Source organism: Triplophysa rosa, linkage group LG1 (assembly GCF_024868665.1).
Source record: "Triplophysa rosa linkage group LG1, Trosa_1v2, whole genome shotgun sequence".
NCBI lineage: Eukaryota > Metazoa > Chordata > Actinopteri > Cypriniformes > Nemacheilidae > Triplophysa > Triplophysa rosa.
This window is the reverse complement of record NC_079890.1, coordinates 40,044,644-40,059,610: the sequence shown is the minus strand read 5'-3', so window position 1 is coordinate 40,059,610 and position 14,967 is coordinate 40,044,644. Positions and strand designations below refer to the sequence as shown.

Here is a 14,967-nt window from a genome sequence, read left to right as displayed (position 1 = left end):
GCATAGCCTAATAAAGGTTATATTAATTGGTAATCAAAACAAGATTTAAGAGAGTCATTTATTATTCGTAAAAGTGTGACATCGTTTGCTTCAAAATGCAGATTTAAAGTTGAAATTACTTTAAACAAAATAATTAACACAAAAATACAAAGCGTTTTGATCAATTTGATCACTTAGCAATCTTTAAAACAGGGCTGGAGGCTGCAGTCCCCGCGCCACAGAGGAACGCGTATTATTATCTCCGTAGCCGGCCTGAAAGACCTGATTTTTACTCAAGCATTTAATGATTTTACTCGACAAAGCATTTGAAACTTCATAAATGATTATGTGCAGACTCAAGTGTTTATGTATGTTCCCTAATTATTATGGGCAGTCTGCTTTATTAACGTGTCTTTCGTTCACACTTCGTGAGCTCAAAATGCTTTAGTTCTGAATCCTTGCACTCACACACGCACTGCATATTTTCGATTAAAAACTCTGCATATAATGTAAGCTTGCTGTGCATTTAGCTTATTATAAGTATATCAAGTAATACAGGCTACTGAAAATGCCAAACCTGTCCAGTGCTTTTTACATTCGTTAGCTTATACGTATTTTATTTTTTCATTTAAACTCCGCTGTGTTCCATTGTAATTTGAATTGAGAATCCGAATATTTGCACTAAACATCCTAAACAATTTGCATTTATATTCGTTTGACAATTATATTTAGTTTACATTTACATTTACATTTAGTCATTTAGCAGATGCTTTTATCCAAAGCGACTTGCAGAGAGTTCAGGGAGCAATAAGCGATATGTCATACAGGAGCAATACACAATAGGTGCCAATACAAAGTTACTAGTCTTAACAAAAGCTAGACCACTACCTGTTGAGAGAAAGAGAGAGAGGGTTAGTGTTTTTTTTCCCATTTGTCTGTCAAGTATTCACAGAAGAGATGAGTTTCAAGTAGGTTTTTGAATTTTGTGAGAGATGTGGTTGACGTTGTGGTTGGAGTTGTGAAGCAGAACGAGTAGTTCTGTCTTGGCAGGGTTCAGCTGGAGGTGATGCCCTTTCATCCAAGCTGAGATGTCTTCTAGGCAGGCTGTAATGCAAGCTGCTACAGTGGTATCGTCTGGGTGAAACGAGATGTAGATATGGGTGTCGTCAGCATAACAGTGATACGAGAAGCCGTGTGCCTGTATGATGGGTCCCAAGGATGTCGTGTAGATGGAAAAAAGCAGCGGTCCAAGCACCGATCCCTGAGGGACCCCAGTGATCATGTGGTGAGCAGTGGACAGCGAGCCCCTCCAGACACCCTGAAGGATCTGCCGGAGAGGTAAGATTTGAACCAGCGGAGAGGAGAGCCTGAGATTCCTAGAAATGATAGGGTTGCTAGCAGTATCTGGTGATTGACAGTGTAAAACGCTGCAGATAGGTCTAGCAGAATCAGGACCGAGGATTTAGATTCCGCCCTTGGCTAGCTGCAGTGCTTCTGTGACCGATAGCAGTGCAGTCTCAGTGGAGTGGTTTGTTTTGAAGCCAGACTGCTTGTCATCCAGTAGTTTATTCTGGGAAGGATAGGAAGACACCTGGCTGAAAACTGCCCTTTCAAGTGTTTTTGCAATAAATGGGAGGAGTGTGGGTGTCTTCAGTAGGGGTGTGACCTGGGCCTGTTTGAACATGGATGGAAAAGTGCCGGTGAGCAGGGAGGTGTTGATGATGTGTGTGAGTGCAGGAGTGAATGTGCTGGATGTGGCCTGAAGGAGATGGGAGGGATTGGGTTAAGGGGACAGGTGGTGGGGTGGCTGGAGAGAAGTCTGGTGACTTCAGTGTCAGTCAGTGGAGCAAAGAGGAGAGTTCGATGTTTGAAGTGATGGTACTGTGTACCGAGGTAGAATACCGAGCAGAATACATCTGAACACGCCTTCTCGATTAGCAAAACAAAGCCTGAACGACTTGAATGGGCCACGGATCAAACAGTGATCAACTAGCTCCGTGCTTTTAAGTGCAAAACTATAATATCTAGCCGTAACGAGCGGCTAACGGCAACTTAATGTGACTTCAGTAACACAGTAATAAACTTATTATCTGTAATAAAACATCAATAAGCGCACCTAATCTAAATGACACATAGTCATTTGATGCATGGTTATCGACTTCATTGGCTAAATGCCGTAACTCTCTAGCTAATTGTGCGCACGCCATAGTTACTTAACGTTATACACGAAGCAAACGATCAGTGAGTGACGTGACGTTAGTCCAAAACAAGTCAAGAGTAATCGATCAAACGCTTCAATCTACGCTGAACCAATAGTAGGCAAGACCAACCCATCTAATTATCATACAAGACACAGAAAAGTAAGAATAAATACAAGAATAAATAAATAAAAGTGGAAATAAATACATGCGATAATAAATAAATATAAAAATAAATAAACGTATAAATAAATAAATGTAAAAATGAAAGAAAAGGATAAATAAAATAATCTAAAAATAAAAAGAATAAAAAATAAATAAAAAATGGACACAAAAAATAATAAATTAATTTTAAAAATGAAAAAAAGTTAAAGCTAAGATCAATAATAGCTAAAACGAATTATTTTGTTTTATCAAACCATTCATTCCTTTATTTATTTTCATATTATTACATTTATGCGTTTATATATTTATACATTTATTTATCTATAATTTTTGGAGGTTTAGTCCTCCATAGATGTGGTCATCATGTTGAAGCTGTTCTTATGGTTCTTTGCGCCGTTTATAATGACATGTACAGCCGTAAACTCTAATTAAACGGTGGAATATTCTAGCAGGTGAAGTTGTGAGACGTATTTTAGGCACGGTCCGCCTACATTGTGATTCCTGGCTCCGCCACTGGTGGCAACTGTGGTATACTTTAGTAATTGCTTTAGTAAATTGTAGTATACTTAAATGTACAGTTGTAGATTAGTAGGCCTACACGTATACTATTGTATTCTGTGGTATAAATAAACTATAGAATTGAATTGATAAACTGTAGTAGGTATTGCAGTATATTTTAATATTCACTATAGTAAGATTTAAAACACTCGGAAGATTAGTAAAGTAGGCTACAGTATTTTTTCATGTGGAACTGCTGCTTGGTTTAGTTCAAAACCTTCAAGATCTTAAAAAGAAAACACGAGTATAATGTGAGATAAGCAGGTTAAATTCTCGGAAACTGGCCGACATATCCGCCGAAAGAAGCAAAAGAGTGATTTGTTCATAACCAAAATGAAACCCCCGGAATTTCCCACACAACGAAGACCCGCCCACTTCGCCAACTTTCCTCGCGTCTGATTGGCCCATTCATCATTCAGTCACCGCACTTCCTAGTTTTGTGAAGTGAGATTTTATTGTTTTTGATTCGGCGTGTTTTAAGGTATCGGACCGTGATGACACCATCGGTAAGTTAAAATAACTTTGGGTTGTATGTATTTCCGTATATGTTGTCATTTAAACGACTTTATAATGTAGATCAAACTCCTACCTGTTGTTATTCAGGTTTATAAACAGGAGGAAATGCCTTTGCTCGCTATAAGCGTTTGTACATAATGTTCTGCTTAAAGGGAATTTTAAACTTTGTTGCAGGTCTCTTGTTTGTCACCATGGGAAATGCATTATATCGTGTTTCTTTCGTTTGAAAGAGTAAATGTTCGTGTTATGACTTTAGAAATGAGTTTTGTTGCGTGTTGACGCAGGTCTGGACGTATTATCGTCATCATGTCCGGCGACGCGCATCACAGCAGGAGACGACGCCCCCCGAGAATGTACGTGGTCGAGGCCGACTATAAAGTGCAAGACCACCTGGAAGGAACCATTCGCCTGCAGCGGGGGCAGCTGTGCCAGGAGCAGGAGGGAGGGGGGCAAAGGAGCGCAAGAGGAGATTACCTGTGGGTCAAAGTAAGAAACTACACCACGTGAACACCATATACCGTAATATGAGTAAAAATCTAAATATTGTGTGAGACAGTTGACATTATGCAACATTACATCTGACTAAGGTTATTTGGGCTGTTGTTTGAGGATATTTATATGTGATTGGGTTTCAAACACAGTCAGGTTGTTTTTACTCTCACTGTTTTTTGATTTCTCTTAGTTTTGTATGAAGTAAAATGGCAAATTTCACAATCTCGCTGTGATTTTGGACAGGTTATTGACAATGGCTCCATGGTAAAGATCGACACGCGCGTGCTCGGTGAGGTACGAGCTGATTTCGCCGGTCTGCTGGAACCCGTCCGTAACCCGGAGGAGCGTCTGAGGCTTCTGGCCAAACCGCACCGCCTGCAGAGATTGGCATCACTAGCGCTGGGCTCCGAGGTCTGGGTTTACTGGAACCAGTCCAGAGACTTTGCAGAAGCTGACCTTCGTTTCCGCGGCCCTCTGACCAGAGGAAGCTCGGCTGTTTATTTCGGGGTGCAGTTGAAGGTAAGATCACAGACACACGAGGTCACTGTTGCCCACATTTCATTGGGTTTAAACTCGGGGAAGTTCTCCACACAATGGTGTTGCGATGTCCGAAGCTCAGATGATGATGTAGACAGAAAGAAAATGCTTCCGAAATGCCTGTATGACTGACTACACAGTGTAACAAATGGCTGTTTCGCCCGACCTTTTTTTCGTTCTTGTACAATTGTGCGGTGCTAATTATTGTGGTAATATTTATTTTCACGCAGCATCAATGTTTTAGTGTATATTTAGCTCAAGTCCATTTTTAATCGCGATATATTGCCAATAAACAAAAACTGATGATGACGTCTGGAACTTGGTTCGTGAGGACAGTATTAATCCTAAAAGACAAAAACCATCAAATGTACACTTGTGACGACTCATTTTACTAACTGTTGTGTTAAACTGTGGTTTTGAGCTCAGTGTTGTGCACGTCTCACCTCATAAAGAAACGGTACAAATGAAAGCGAAACACAACCTAAAAAAAACAATTTACATTGTGTTATTAACAGATGATATAATAGTTTGCCTAATGCACATTTCGTTTTTTGCTGTGCAGTAAAAATATCTACGCAGGCTAGCGTTAAAACAAGATCTAAATGTAAAATGTGATCGTACATTTAAATTCATATAAAGTGTACCTGCAATAGATTCAATTCTGCTATTAAGATTATATTTCCTACTGCATTGGCAAACACTATTTGTTGTTCTTTGTGTTATGTTTGTGCATTTGCCACGTTGATAAGAAAACAAACTTGTTAGGGATGTAACGATCACCGTGAGCCGGTTGAAAATCGATTATAATGTGTGACGATTCAAATCCGTTGAGGTGTGAACTGAATCGCAATACATTTTTTGAACAGCAGGGGCCGCCATGTTCACTGCAAATCTAAACGTGGACATGCTGATATTTCTTAAAGGCAAAAAATCCAAGAAAAGCACAGACGGTATTAGTTTGTTTATAATTAAGAGACTTTCTATTATTAATTTGTTATAAAATTGCAGTTTAGTTTTGTTATTTGAAATAAAATATAATTTTATTATACAAAGAAACGTGAAGCATTTAAGAAATAATGCAAGGGAAGTTGTTCATTTCTAATTTGTTTCAACTCATTTTGTAAAAATAAATCGCATCGTGAGATCAGAATCGTGCATCGCATCGTGAGCTGAGTGAATCGTTACATCCCTAAAACTTGGATTAATAGAAAACAACACAAATGTACGGTATGATAGGTATAGGATTGAATGATTTTGAATTCAAACGGAGTGTGTTTGTGTGCTGTTGTCGTCTCAGGGTTGGGCAGCTGGCAAGGGCAAGTCGAATGGAAACTATAAAGGTCATCAGCTGTTCACCTGTCCGGATGGCTGCGGTCTCATTCTATCAGCCAGTGAACTCACCGTCCCTCGATTATCACACACGTCTAGTTCTGGTGACCACGATCGCCAAGCACAGCAAGCCAACCAGACTTCATCCAGTAACGGTCATCAGAGTCACGGCCCGAGTCCTGTCAACATTCTGTCCCGGGCGGCAGAGTCTGGTCCTCCAGCGCTGTTCTCCGTCGGTCAGAGAGTGTGTTTCACACAGGGTGATGCCGTCCGACGGGGAAGCGTACGCTTCTGTGGACCCTTGCCTGACCGGCTCTCTTCTGAAGTGTTTGTGGGGGTTTTACTGGTGAGGAAAACATGACCAGAATCGTGTAGCACGGTTGTATACGGCAGAAATGGCATTGCTGGAATTTTATTCAAAATATTTCTTTTGTTCAAAAGTCTTGCAGTAAAGATACCGTGTTTTTTTTATCTTGTATGATTGATTTCTTAATTTACAGTCCAACGGATTATAGCCAGACAGGCTCGTATTGACATGTTGTTCCGCTGTGTGCAGATAATTGACATAAAACATTTATAATGTGTTTTTGTGTGGTCAGGATCACGCTGTTGGATCATGGGATGGAGTTTATAAAAATACTCATCTCTGCTCGATCCCGTCAGCCATGTTCGGGGCTTTACTCCCGCTTTCCCATGTAACTGCAGGTAACAGTCATTCACCATTAAAGAATAAATCAAAGCTCTGTCAGTGTTTATTCATCCTCCTCTCGATCCAATTCATTCCTTCTTACAAAATGCTCTCTCGCTCCACTAAATGAACTTCCCAAAAAAACTCAAGGCTAAATTTAGAAAGCATACAGTGACCAGTAAAGGTCATCAAAAGAGTCGGTTCATATGACGGCACGTTAAAAATGCATGTGCACAAATGATATCCGGTGTTTTTACAAAGACCTTCCCATCTTTCCGTCACACAGATTTGAAAGAGACCTCAGACGGTTATCAAAGAAACGAATAAATGCCTATGTTTCTGAGTGACGTGTTTAAAAGCAAGTGTTCCTATAGTTTGATTTCTTTCTTTTGTTGTTTTACAGAAACTGGATCGGAGCGATCTCCTCCAACGGCAGCCAATCCCAAAGCCCTAACGAAACTGCCCCAGTTGCCCCCGGCCAATAAAACTGTCCTTCAGCCGCTGTCACCCACCCACGACAAAGAGCCCACACCCACCAACAGACCTCTGATCCAACCAGCCATGCTAGTCACGGCTAAAAAAGCTCTCCAGCCTCCGTCCAACTCCGTCCTCAAAGTGGCTTTGAAACCACCTCCTCTAACAGCACCCAAACCTCCCCTGAAACCTCCCGCCGTCCCGCCCAATAAGCCGCAGGCCCCGCCCACGTCACCTCCCACCGACCCTTCACGCTCCTTCGCTAACGGATTCCACAGTTTTCCCTCTCCACCTCCGGTCGTCGAGCAGAAGGCGGAGCCTGACACGTGGTTCGAAGTGGGTTCTATGGTGGAGGTGAATGACCCGCCCCTTTTTGGAGTGATCCGCTGGATTGGACAGATCAGTGGGGTCCCGGAGCCCGTCGCTGGGATTGAGCTGGTAAACCAAATGAACTGAAGTGTGAAAATGTTTCTTTCGCTTCTTTAGTTTCTACTGAAGTGTCGCTTAATGTTGAAATACATAACTTTGGCATCTCGTTCGCCATCGCTGTTTCAAAGTTAGCATAGTTTTGTTTTCAGTTGTGTGCTAGTGTTATTCATATTTTCAGCTAGCTTTAATGTTTTTAGTTTCATTTTTCTTGCAATTTTTTATGTGCTTTTGTCATTTTATTATTTGTTAAAATTTTTTAGTTAAATGTATTTTGATTTTCGTTGACGTGAACATTTTTCGAAGTCATTTATGTTATTAGCGTTATTATATCATTATTTGATTTTGAGTTAGCAAAAGTGGATTCGGACACGCCCCGAGTGCACCTGCGCCGTGCGCTTTAAACCATGCGCTTAGATCGTGAAAATAGGCCCCATGACATCAAACTGACATTTCCTGTGAAAACAAACCCGACAGCTCACGTTATACATCGTCATTATAAACGTACTGATGTGAATTCAGGAGCGGTGTGTGTTTTTCAGGATCAGGAGATGGCCGCCGCCACAGATGGCAGTTATCTCGGTGAACGTCACTTCCGTTGTCCCGCAAACAAAGGGCTTTTCGTCAAACTGCGCAACTGCAGACGCGACTCCAGATTTCCTGCGCCGGAGACGCCCATCAACCAGGTGGACCGCTGCAACTCGATAGGTGTGAAGAGGAATCCTTCAGAAGAGCATTCATGTGCGTGCGTGTGAATGACGACTGTGAGTGTGTTTCAGCGTTTGCTAACTGGAGCAGTCAGCGGGTGGATGAAAACACTCCTCCTGTGATGGGTCTGGACGCTCGGGTGCTGTACGAGGGCTTCAAGAAAGGCATCCAGGGTCATCTCAACTCCTGCTATCTGGACGCTTCTCTCTTCAGGTGTGAGGATAGTCACTTCTGCATTACGCCATCCATTCAGAATTCTTCTGTTCGGTCCGTATGTGAAAAGGTTTGGTGTTTCTGTCTGGCAGTGTTTTCTCCTGCTGTAGCTCTTTGGATTGGGTTTTGTTCTGGCCCACCGGACCTCAGAAGAATCCTCGCAGTAGGAATGCTCAGGATCTTCTGCGCTGTGAGATTGTCAATCCTTTACGCAGGTACAGAGAAAACCCAAATGTAAACACACAGCTATCATCATTAATACATGTTTCCTTTCATGCAAGCAAACTACAAGTGCAGTTGTAATGAAAGTGAAAACCACAGTCAGTAAACACAACATCAGCATTTTGGCAATCAAAGCGTTAAATCTTTAACTGGACAGGATGAAAATGATTGACTTCATTGAAATGTTGTGTTTTTTTGTCATCGCAGAGGAGGTGAAAATGTAAACCAGTGTGTTGAAATAATCCCCCATGATTCATTTGGTTCTGCAGGTTTGGTTATGTGTGTGCCAGTAAAACCATGACCCTGCGCAAACTTCTACAGGCAGAAACGGCAGATGCTGGATTTACCAACGAGGAGAAAGGTGTGTGTGTGTGTGTTCATGTTTGTATATCCCGGTGGGGACCTAAACCTGAATTCACACCAACACATGGGGACTCGTGTCACTGTGGGGACCAAAATTGAGGTCCTCATGGGCACAAAAGCTTATAAATTGTACAGAACAATATTTATTAAAAAGTGTTCTATGATCTTTAGGTTTAGGGGTTGGGGATACAATATACAGTTTGTACAGTATACAACTCATTACGCCTATGGACTGTCCCCACAGAGATTATAAACCAGACGTGTGTGTGTGTAAAGAAGGTTAATATATACAGCCACGGAAAAAATTACGAGACCGTTTCAGAGAGTGTTTTTCTGATTTTAAAATTGACTAGTTATTGGTATGTATATAGGTAAAATTATCATTTTGTTTCATTCTCTGAAGTACAAACAATATTTCTATCAAATTTTAAATAAAAAATCTTGTTTCTACTTGCCTTTATTTGCATAAAACAGGTGAAAATAACAGAAAAGATGCTGTGTTTTTTTTAAGACCTCAAATACTGCAAAGAAAACAAGTTCAGATTCACTTTTAAGCAACACAACAGTCATATTTCTGCATATATTTAGGAGAAAAGAAATGATGTGATGACCTGGATTTTGTTCACAGTTTTCATGTGTCTTGTCATGCTGTCAGTCTTTCACATTGCGTGCGTGTGTGTGTGTTCAGATCCAGAGGAATTTCTCAACCAGCTTTTCCTGCTTCTCCGGGTAGAACCGCTTCTGAAGATCAGGTCAACACCCTCATTCACCTGTCTCTCTGTCAGTTCATCCAAATATAAAGATATTGGGCCTCATTCATGAAACATTCGTAAACATATGTGTCAATTTAGAGATATTTGCGCGTAAAACAGACCTTCCGTAAAACAGACTTTCCGCCGGATTCACAAATGTTTCGTAAACGTCAGATTTGATAGTGAAATGTGTGTATGTTAATGAATTCCAATCACTCGTAAACAGGGCAAGTTTAAAAAAGGGCACATTTATTAATTTCATTTGGTCAGTATAACATGTGTTAATGTGATCTTAATTTCTGTATTGCACATGTCACTGACGTTTACCAGTTTTGACAATTTTTACCATTAAAAAATAACCAAATAATAACCATCTGGGAACGTTATTTTCTGGTTGCAAAAATAAAACCTGAAAACAATGTTCTTAGAACGTTATTTTTTGTTTCCCCAAAAAAACCAACAGGGAACCAAAAACTAACGTTAGGGGAACGCTTTGTGTTTGCTGGGTAAGAATGCTGGAATCCTCTGGACTTCATTCTCTGGTTTGGCATCATTATTGCATAAATGCATAATAGGCTATATGCTTAATCAATTAAACTGTGTCCACCAAAGCGTTTTTAGCCAGTTGAAATAATACCTGGTGCTCTTCTGAAAATGACCAGCTGGATGCGCTTTGGAAGCACTGCGCATTTTTTTCGGAGACGCGTTGGTTGCTGTGATTTGGAATATCCATGACAGTTACATGTTACTATAGTGTCTTATTTTAAAGAATATTACTGAATAGACCGTTATGAAAATGCAGTAACCATTAATATTAACTTCTCCATTGTTGTGTATGATGGTTGGTCAATGTAGTGTTTGTCCCGCCTCTTCTCCACTGTGGTTGGACAGCTGTGCAGAAAAGGACGGTGATGAGCTCTGCGTTTGACCCAAAGTTAAATATCATTATGATACACACAGTGTTGGGTGTAACTAGTTACTAAGTAATCAGTTTCTGTAATTTAATTACTTTTTTATCGAAAAAGTAAAGTAAGGGATTACTCTTCTTTTTTCTGTAATTTAACTACAGTTGCTTCTGATGTAATTGAAGTAAATAGTGTGTAATATTTTCAATAGTCGAATTGACATCAAATTTATAAGTCTAACTTTAAAATGTAGGCTTTAATGTATCCTTCTCACATTTGTATACTTTGGTCAGATAATACGATTAATTTATGACATTTTTATTATTTATTTGAATGAATTAAAAAAGCTGTTTCATGTCTATCCTTGAATCAATTGTAATCAAGGATGATTTAGGATATAGAAAGTAATTAGTAATAAGTAATGAAATACTTATTGGAGAGAGTAATTTGTACAGTAATCTAATTACACTATTGAATATGTCATTAGTAACTAGTAATTAGTTACTTTTTCAGAGTAACTTCCCAATAGTGGATACATCAGTCAACAGTTTGTCTAAAAGAATACAGAACGTTTGAATATTTCACGCGCCACTTACACGTGGTAAGGAGCAGGTGTACATTTCTTTCGTACCAACTAAAATGTTGAAAATACGAATATTTTCATGAATCCGAAAATTTACGTCAAAACGACTTTACGAACGATTTACACAAAAATCTGTTCTGCTCGTGTTTCATGAGTGAGACCCAATGTCATAATTTACACACATTAATGTTGTTCAACCCCCTGATGGCTTTTTGGTGTGGTGTATGTAACCAAAACACAGATTTTGTTGTTGTTTTGGGTTTGCTGCTTTCAGTGGGATGGTGACAATCTCTTCTCAAGCTTTAAGATAACACAAAAAAAATACCTCCATGCAACTTGTGCTTTATATTCCTAGTGTCCTGAATACATATGAACGGGTTTGGTGTGTATATATACTGTAGATATAATCTAGTATTTGATGAAAGTCTTGACCTGAACAAAAGCCGAGAAGTTAAGTTAAAACGGTCATCAAATAATGCATTATATTCTATTTTCATTTTCATCAAACCTGTTTGTATGTCTTACAGTATTCAGCACAAGCGGTGTGGTGTTAGTTAATGATGCGTGTTGTGTCCTTTTGAAACGTGAGAAGACGGTCACCATCCACTCCTGTTATAAACTAAACACTTACAATAATCAGCATTTTTGTTCCGAAGAAAACATTTGGGGGATTAAATGACATAAGGTTGAGTAAATGGTGACGAAATGATCATTATTCTTTTATGAAGACTCCAGGAAAACATGATGAAGGTTTCATATCAAAGCAGTGCAGCTGATCGGATGGTGTGTGTTTGTGTTGTTGTTGTTGTTGTAGGTCAGTGAGTCAGCAACCACAGGAGTGTTTCATCTATCAACTTTTTCCGCCGTCCGTCTCGGCGACTCCATCGTCTCCTGTGGGCTCTCCTCTGTCTCCGTCTCTTTCACCCCTCGCTCTCTCGTCTCTCATGCGGGTGTCCAGCGTGCAGATGTTACTGGAGTCGTCCTTCATGCACTCCGGACTCAAACTCACAGAGGTGAAGATTCACACCGACACGAGGACAGACAAACAGCTGTCAATCACTGAACTGCTCAAACGCATGCCTCATTCACAGGCCCCCTCCTGTCTGCCGCTCCTCATGCCCAGATTTGGCAAAGAGTTTAAGATGTTTGACGTGATTCTGCCGTCGCTGTCTCTTGACATCACAGATCTGCTGGACGAGAGTGAGAACGATATTCTTGCTTTGTTGTATTTGATAATGAATGTAAGGCAAATATTTATAGTCACACTTTGTTTTGATTGTAATAGAAATCCTTAATACTGTTTTTCATCATTTTTTTTCAATATTGTTATATAATTATGTATTTATTAAATCGTGATTCTTTCATTGTGTCATATTTTATTTCATTACATCATATCTTTTTCTCTGCAGCTGTGAGGCAGTGCAGTATCTGTCAATCACTGGCTCAGTGGGAGTGTCTACAGTGTTATGAGGATGATGACATCACACCGGGCCAGTTGAAGCAGTATTGCAACACCTGTAACACACAGGTGAACACACACACAGTCTGAGCGTGAGCCGTGACGGCTTTAAACACACACACTTACACCTTGAACACACGTCTCTGTCTGCGTCAGGTCCACACGCACAGGAAACGACAGGAACACGAACCCGCCGTCATCAGAGGGCCACAGGGCTCATGGGAGGGACCCGTGCACTGCGTCCGGCAGCTCATGGATCTGTTCGCCGTCACGTGTATCGAGACCAGTCACTACGTCAGCTTCGTCAAGTACGGCCCGCAGACGACAGACTGGCTTTTCTTTGACAGCATGGCAGACAGAGAAGGTAACATTGTATTTAGGTTTATCATCACTAAAAGCACAAAATGACTCTGAACGTGTACTGAAGCCTGCTGCCTCAGTTTTTATGATGGCGAACTGCATATACTCCAGAATGTTATGAAGAGGGATCAGATGAATTGAAGTTTATTGTGAAGTCCCTCTTTGCCATGAAAATGAACTTAGTCCAAAAACACATGTACATTCCATTTCAAGCCGGCCACAAAAAGAGCAGCTGACATCATGTGAGTGATTCTCTGGTTAACACAGGTGAGTGTGGACGAGCACAAGGCTGGAGATCTCTCTGTGATGCTGATTGAGTTAGAATAACAGACTGAAGCTTTAAAGGAGGCTGGTGCTGGAGATCATTCTTCTTCCTCTGCTAACCGCAAGGGAACACGTGCAGTCATCATTGCGCTGCACACAAAGGGATTCACAGGCGAGACTATTGCTGCTAGTAAGACTGCACCTACATCAACCATTTATGGGATCACGAGAACTTCAAGGAGAGAGGTTGAGTTGTTGTGGAGAAGGCTTCAGGACGGTGTTGGTGCGAGCTCGCTCAGGAATGGCAGCAGGCCGGTGAGAGTGCATCTGAACGCACCGTGAGGTCAAGACTCTTTGAGGATGGCCACTTCTCTAGAAAACACATCCGGGACAGTCTGATATTCTGCAAAAGGTACTGCTGAGGACCGGGGTAAAGTCATTTTCTCTGATTGTTGGGGGCATCCGGAAAAAAGATCGTCCGGAGAAGAAAAGGAGAGCGCTACAATCAGTCCTGTGTCATGCCAGCAGTGAAGCATCCTGAGACCGTTCATGTGTGGGGTTGCTTCTCAGCCAAGGGAGTGGGCTCGCTCACAATTCTGCCTCAGAACACAGAATGGCACAAAAACATCCTCGGAGAGCAACTTCTCCCAACCGTCCGAGAACAGTTTGTGATGAGCAATGCCTTGTCCAGCACGGTGGAGCATCTTGCCATGAGGCAAAAGTAAGAAGTAAGTGGCTCGGGGACCAAAACATCAACATTTTGGGTCCATGGCCAGGAGACTCCCCAGACCTTAATCCCATTGAGAACAAGCAAAACAAAAATGAGCGAGAATGGGCTGCCATCAGTGAGGATGTGACGCAGAAGTTGATTGACAGCATGCCCGGGCCAACTGCAGAGGTCTTGAAAGAGAAGGGTCAACGCTGCAAATATTGAGTCTTTGCGTAAACTTAATGTAATTGTCAATAAAAGCCTTTGACACTTATGAAATGCTTGTAATTATACTTCAGTATACCATAGTAACATCTGACAAAAACATAAAAATCACTGAAGCAGTGGAGACTTGGTGAAAATTCATATTTGTGTCATTCTCAAAACTTTTGGCCACGGCTGTAGTAAGAAATTAAACAAATGTGATTTCATGGTGACTTTGCGTGTTTCTGCAGGAGAAGAAAACGGTTTTAATGTGCCACAGGTGAGAGCGTGTCCTGAGGTGGGCCGGTACTTGAGTCTGTCAGTGGAGGAGATCGCTCGGCTGGATGCCTCCACGCTCAGAGACCCCGTCCGCCGCTTACTGTGTGATGCCTACATGTGTTTTTACCACTGTGCAGAACTGAGTCTTTACAAATGACACAAACACACAGGCTTAACACGCTCAAGAAGTTAGATTTAACAAATGTTGTACATTCACAAGAGTCCCTAATGCTTTTGCAATGTTGTGCACTATATACAGTACATGTATATTGTAGAATATGAAGAGCAGTGATGTGTAAATAATTCCAAAAGATGTTTTAAACAGAATGCATTATACTGTTTGTTTACAAATGTAAATCTTAAGTGTATTAAACATTTTTTTTTGAAGTGCTGTGTCTGTCATACTCCTAAGTTAACCCTCAGATAATCAAAACCGTCATGTTTAAAATAGAATAAAAATAACAGTTAAAATGTTTATTTTATTTCAAATGAATATTCTTCCTCCAAAGTCTAAGTGTACATATTTATAGTTACCAAATATTATCTACGAATATATATTTTTATTTGTATATCAATTAATAAGC

At 40.7% G+C, this 14,967-nt stretch overlaps 1 protein-coding gene across 1 annotated transcript; it reads left to right on the top strand.

Annotated features, from left to right (window-relative positions):
- The first annotated feature begins 3,322 nt into the window (after window positions 1-3,322).
- si:cabz01101003.1 (ubiquitin carboxyl-terminal hydrolase CYLD) lies at window positions 3,323-14,770 on the top strand. Its single transcript, XM_057332828.1, has 16 exons — window positions 3,323-3,406; window positions 3,701-3,902; window positions 4,152-4,427; window positions 5,743-6,120; window positions 6,374-6,479; window positions 6,866-7,374; window positions 7,905-8,070; window positions 8,142-8,283; window positions 8,376-8,498; window positions 8,775-8,866; window positions 9,557-9,620; window positions 11,923-12,121; window positions 12,200-12,308; window positions 12,518-12,636; window positions 12,724-12,931; window positions 14,356-14,770. Exons 2-16 carry the CDS (start codon window positions 3,723-3,725, stop codon window positions 14,538-14,540), a joined length of 2,856 nt encoding a protein of 951 aa, XP_057188811.1. The 5' UTR covers window positions 3,323-3,406; window positions 3,701-3,722; the 3' UTR covers window positions 14,541-14,770.
- Window positions 14,771-14,967: the final 197 nt, after the last annotated feature.